Genomic DNA, 6,352 nt, shown 5'->3' on the forward strand with positions numbered 1-6,352 from the left:
ACCTTCTTTGAGTCTTTATTGGCCTTTTGAAGACTCCAGTGTACATGTAAAAATGTTAAGTAAATTTGTGTGCTTTTCTCCTGTTAATCTGTCTTATGTCAGTTTACTTCTTAAGCCAGCCACAGAATTTAAGAGAGTAAATGAAAGTTTTTCCTTCCCCTTCACAAATTTTATTTCCCTTTGTAGTCTGCTTCCTCAAGTTAGCTATAGACCAATGTCTCCAAACTCAGCTGCTTATCGAGCCAAATGATATGTAAATAAGTAAAACTGGCCAGGTGGAAGTTCCTGATCTGGAGACCATGTCCTGTGTGAGGAGAGCAGCTGATACTCAGATTTATGCCAATCACAGGTCCATTATTCTCTGACTTTCCCAGTTTTCAAGAGAAACCAAAAATAATCCCAACTAATTCAACATTTTAAGACACAAAGCAGGCACGCAGAGGACACAGGTTCCATGCAGAAAAGTCTGCCAGAAATGAAACTGAATCCATTTCACATTTGAAGATCTTTGCAATAGAGGGATGGATGGATGGACAGTTGAGTGAGTGACTAAGTAAATAAGGAATCTGGGTCATTGTGGCAGCTCTTTGGGAGAAGAGAGGAAACAAGTTATTGTTGAATACCTACTACATACCTGGCCTTGTGCAAGGGGCATCACACACCTTAGCTCATTTGACCTTCATAACAACACTACAAGGTTGTTATTATCATTCTTGTTTATTTCCACAAATGAAGTAGTTGCTTAGAAAGGCCTAGGGTCAAACCACTAGTTTTCTTTATTTATAACCTACCTAATTTAGAAAAAAACAAAAGGATTTCAGATGGACTCATGTGATTTAAGTTGGGTCCTCAGCTTTGGATTCCAGATAGCTGTTGTCCCAGATTTCCACCACCAAGGGAAGCAGGTTCTCAAAAGGCAGGAAGGAGAGGGTGCCAGTAGTTTTGGAGCAGATTCTTACCAAGCAACTCACAGCTCCCTGCTCCTCAAGGATGTCAGCCAGTACTAGGGAGCTAAGACACAAGAAGTCTCTTGCCATCTTGATATGCTCTCCCACTGCTTTCTATCTTACTACCTTCTCAGAATTCAAGATTTTTGCCTACCAGCCTTGAAGCCCACTCCTTCTTAAGTTTTTTCTAGAGCTCAGTAGGATAAGAGACACAGATACAGGAGCTATTTGGTTGGAAAATATTTTATTGGAATTATTGAGCCAGGAAAGAATGATTATAGGATGGTGATCGGATCCCACATTCGGCCCCTCTTCCAGTGGATATCAGCAGTGCTGGGTCTTGAAGGGATCTATCACTGGGCATCAGGAGTTGCACTCCTCAATCCTTTCAGCTAGAGGGAGAGAGGATATGGTCAGACTAGGGACCCTTTGGGTACAGGCAGCTGGAGTCCTCCATAAAGAAGCCCAAGATGGGGTGGGACACTAATGGAAAGGAATCTCTGCTCCAGTCTAAGCCCCTATTCTCTAACTATTATAGTTGAGATTTCCTTTAACTTTGGTGAGAATAAGGTTTATCCTCTTTTAACTGCCCCTACTCTCCCTCCCAGATCCTCTGCTTCTTCCCCCATTCCCAACCTTCTTATCCTCCTTATGCTTACTACCTCTTACCTTAGGAAAGGCATCCCAGTTGAGGAAAGGAAGCTTCCTTTTGATAGTCTAAAATAGGAAGAGAGAATGACGTTCGTGTTACAGGTCAGGTGAGCATGGATCAGTGAGCGCTCCCTGAGCTCTCTGCAGTGGTGCTATTGTTTTATAATTAGTAAGAACTAATATTTTCTGTGCCCTTGTTCTGTGTCTGCCCTGTACTAACTGTTTTACAGCCATGATTTTGTTTGGTCTTCATAGAAACCTTTTGAGGCCGGTACTGTGATTTTCCCCACATCACAAAAAAGGAAACTGAGGCTCAGAGAACTGAAGACATTTGCATGAGGATATATAGCAAGTGTGTGCAGAGTCATGTGATGCAAGCTCTAGTTCCAGCATTGTCACTGATTTAGCCTTCTAAGCTTGGTTAAGCCACCCAACTTAGGACCTCAGTTTCTTCATAGAGGATGAGATGATTCAAATAAACTCTTGACTGATTAAGGTCTTCCCTTTTTGGAATTGTCTTTGTGGCCCTGCTTCCCCCTGCCGTGTTAGGAAAATAAAGTATAGCCCTGACAGCCTCCCGGGGAAACTTTCTACGCTGGACAGCATCCAAGCATGGCAGTTACTCCCTCCTAAACTCAGGAAAGAATCCAGCAGGCTAGACCTAGTATGTGTTGCCACTATCCCGGATAGACCGCAAACAATCGAAGAGAATAAGGAATACCCAGGCACTTACCTCAAAGAGGGCATGCCAGTTCAGGAATTCCTCATTCTTAAAAGCCTGTGGATAGAGGGAGACCAGGAGAGAGTCACTTCCAGGAGAGTACAGAGCTTAGCCCCTAGCCCTCTAGAAAAGGAGAAGGGTCCATGGCAGCTTTGCAAAGCTCTCTACTAGGGCATTGATCTTTCTGACGTAGATTTTTGTGAGGATATGTTCTGTACAACTACAGAATTGTACAAAATTTTACTGGGGATGTGTTCTGTACAAATACAGAATTGTACTTACAGATCGTAACTTGTCGATGTTCAGGAACTGAGTATTAAAGGCCTAGGCAAAGAAGCAGTGTATTAGAAAAGCTGCTAAGGAGCATAAAGATGAAGAGATGGGGACAAACTCATGGCTGGAGTGTCAGAAAATAGGTATTTACCTCAGGTCCTTTGGCATAATTACCAATGGTGGTTTCTTCCTGGAAAGGGAAGGGGAGAAAGGAGACAAATGATCACATGACAACAAATCTCTCTTCCCAAACCCTCTCAATCAGCTCTGCCTTCCTCCACAGGCCAGTCTCCAAACATATAGCCCATTCTCCACGTGGGACCTCAGTTAACCCAGTCTGTTCCAGCAAGGCTGGTGGCTTACAGATATACAAAGTGAAGGGAAGGGTGTTTGTAAGATACAGAAATAAAACACCTAGACTTGCATCAGGTGGAAAGGGTGGAGAAAGAGGACTCCTCCAAGAAAAACAAGCTAGTGTTGTTCTGCCATTGACTTGGGGTGTTCCTGAGACACCCACGCTTAGCCCAGAGAGGTAGGTGAGGGAGATTAACATGCCAGTGGAAGCCAAGTTGGTGAAGTGCCCTGCCTGCCTTGAATTGATTGAGGTTGGTTTGTTTTGTGACTTTATAGCCACCAAAGTCCCAGCCTCCATTTCCCTCCTCCATTTGGCGACTCCCCCAGGCCTCAGCCAGCCCGTTTTGTTGCTTTCCCAACTTGCCCAGCTTCATTGTCCCTTATTCCTTTCTTCTCAAGCAGAGGTCACAAACAGGTAGCCTACAGGCTAGACCCAAATGTTTAGACCTCATAGAATTTTTATTTTAAATTAAACATTCTTAATTGGTAAGAATTCAGAAATCGGATTTCCAGTTACTCCTGAAAATTTTAAAACTCTGGCCACACTGGGTACGTTTTTCCCACTTTGCAGCAGTCAGATGGAATACAGACTGCCCCCTTTTAAACTGGGCAAGTGTGATCCAGCTCCCCTGAGACCCTGCCAGCCCTCTTGCTCATCGACATCACTTGCTTGAATCCTAAGCAATTGCGTTTGTGACCCCTGCCATAGACTTAAATCCAGCATGCACATTCTCCCTCCACCGTGCAGTAAGATGGAGATAGAGAGGCCTCAGGATTCCTCCTGGCTAGAGACTGGCTCATGAGGATTTTTGCTATGGCCTAGACTTCAGAGATAGTAGGGAGCATCCAGTCACTTGGAAGCCATTTCCAGGGATGCAAATGAAACAAAGGTGAAGCTGAACCCAGACAACCACCTTTGTCCCTTGTCTCCTCCCAAGATTCAGTTGTCCAGCCTCTGTAGTTGAGATTTCCCTCAACTTCGGTGAGAAGAGGGAAGAAGTTTTATCCTCCTTTCACTGTCCTCACTCTCCCTCCCAGGTCCTCTGCTTCTGCCCCGACTCCCAACTTCTTTATCCTTATCCACCCCATGCTTCACCATCCCTTCTAGAAATATAAGCATCTCCATCCCTGCAGGTCTTCCCAGGAATGTTTTGTTTCCTTCCTCCTTTCTTTCCTTCCTTAGAGCCCCAGCTTCTCATTCAGCCTCTGATAATATTAAAAAATAAGAACCACTTATCCAGTAATGGATAGAAGGTAAAGAAATTGAAAAGTAAATGAGGTAATAGGTATAAGAAAAAGAAAATCCAGGTGATGTGCTCACCTTAGAACTATCCAGGGCAGCCCCCTGAGCAGAGTGGAGCGCCAGAAGAGAGAGAAGAACCACAGCAGAAAGAACTGGGATCTTCATGGTGTCAAGGTTGGGTGCTCTGAGGCGGGGCCTCACTGCTTGCCCTTTATATTCCCAGGGAGGTAGATGTGAGCAGAAATGGGGTCCCCACCCCACTGACTCACCCCCAGATCCTGTCACCCACCCCTGGGGCTCTGGCACTGTTCCCCATTTACCTTGGATTTCTCAATTCACATTCTGCCCTAGGCAATAGGAAGGTGAGATGGCAATGGGATTCTTCATGCAAATGGAGCTGGGATGGAGACAGGTTGGACCTGTCCCTCCAAAGGATTGGCAGTGGCACCCAAGCACCTCTCCTTTTGTCTGTCTCTTTTCCTTATATCCTTCATTCCTCTTTTTTAATTCAGGCTTTTTTCCCCACCCTACCCAGTTCTTTGTAAACACTTTAGGCTGGCATTGAAGACCTTCCACACTTTGGTCTCAACCTGCCTTTCTAACATTTTCTTCTTATACTGCCTTTGCACATTCCTCACATTCTGGCCAAACTGACCTCCATACTAAATATACTCCTCTTTTTCTTCCTCCAAGCATTTGCCCATGCTGTTCTTTATTCCTAAAATGCTCTTTTCTCATCTCCAGTTCTCAGAATCCAACAGCCATCTTGGGTGAAGGTTCCCTCATATCTCCCATCATCTCCCCCCCCCCGCCCCCTCACCTTTTGCCCTTCTCATAAGTGCTGTATTAATTCATTTGTATCTCTCTGACATTGCACCTAGAGTAACTTACGTTGTTCTCTTATTTTCCTCTTAGGAAATTTAGTTACTTGAGATCAGGAACTACAATATATCTTAATCACATGTATATCCCCCAAGCACTGTGCCCTGCACAGAGTTCAGGGGGAGCCAACATTTGGTAGACTGGATGTGTTAGAATTCAAGCGTCCTTCCACCAAGTGGTACACTTTCCTCCTTTGGAATGGGCCCTTCCCATTATCCAACTTCTCATCTTTTACTCTTGGGTCTTAGGAGGGATGACTATTTTGAGCTAAGAAAAGGAATAGAGGAAAAAATGCAAGACAGGTCTTAGAGCTAATCAATTGGAGATAGGATCTGCGTCCTGAATTTGAAGTGCCTACTTCATCTTATTGACTTATCCCACCCAACACTTCACTCCCCCAGCTTAGAAGTTGTATCACCTCAGAATGACAAAACATCCTAATCAAGCAACCTTCTCCACAATGAGGTTCAGGTGGCTCAACTGGTTCCTGGTGTAATAGGGAGGTGCTGGAACATGGAGTAGTGCTACCAGGACAAAGCAAGACCTTATTTAAGAGTGGGCCGCTTTACTCAACCTGATGCAATGCACACTAGATGGCAGGCCTAGGGTGGGAGGGCTACAGTCATTCATGAACAATCTTTATGAACCCCAGAAGCACTTCAGGTCATTTCGAATGATGCCCCCACACTCCAGTACCTGACATTCTGTCCCTCCTTCAGCTTAGGAAGCCTCCTCTGTTTTTTATAATGACAGCTCCTCCTTTTTAGGGCTACCTGAGGAGACAATGCTCGAGGGACACTCACTAAGCACAGATGACCTGTGACAGTGGATGCCATGTGCAGTTGGTGCTACTGGAGTGGACAAGTGAAAAAAATGACTACAGTGAGTGGAGTGCCTTCCAAAACATTTTCTGGAGGACACAAGTTTTTATGTGCAATGGATTCTTACTAATTAATAATTAATTAACAGTGAATGAAGGAGCTTAGTAGCCACCTTTCTATCAACGTAGAATCAGCTCCAGGAGCAAAAGGAATGAAGAATCAACAAAAAGAGAACTGCTATTGTAAAATCAACTGTAATTAGACATAGTAATACAGGAACACTTCAGCATCTAAAGCAACAGATGATCCCACCACCTCCAGACACCATCTATTTGGCTCTAGAGACTTTTAGCAATAAATTGACTTCCCTGTTTTCCTCTCCACCTAATGCTAATGCTGCTAATAATAATGTTAGCTAATTTATTGACATCTTACTATGTGGAAGCCTTGTCCTGAGTGC

General features: G+C 44.3%; 1 protein-coding gene across 1 annotated transcript; it reads right to left on the reverse strand.

The window, feature by feature from the left end:
- Window positions 1–1,300: 1,300 nt before the first annotated feature.
- On the reverse strand, window positions 1,301–4,354 carry KRTDAP (keratinocyte differentiation associated protein). Its single transcript, XM_054588862.1, has 6 exons — window positions 4,268–4,354; window positions 2,744–2,782; window positions 2,602–2,643; window positions 2,332–2,376; window positions 1,617–1,664; window positions 1,301–1,339 (listed from the first exon to the last, which is right to left on the reverse strand). Exons 1-6 carry the CDS (start codon window positions 4,352–4,354, stop codon window positions 1,301–1,303), a joined length of 300 nt encoding a protein of 99 aa, XP_054444837.1.
- Window positions 4,355–6,352: the final 1,998 nt, after the last annotated feature.

This window comes from Pteronotus mesoamericanus, unplaced genomic scaffold (genome assembly GCF_021234165.1).
Source record: "Pteronotus mesoamericanus isolate MK-2021 breed Mesoamerican mustached bat unplaced genomic scaffold, CSHL_Meso_final scaffold_165, whole genome shotgun sequence".
In the NCBI taxonomy this organism is placed as follows: Eukaryota; Metazoa; Chordata; class Mammalia; order Chiroptera; family Mormoopidae; genus Pteronotus; species Pteronotus mesoamericanus.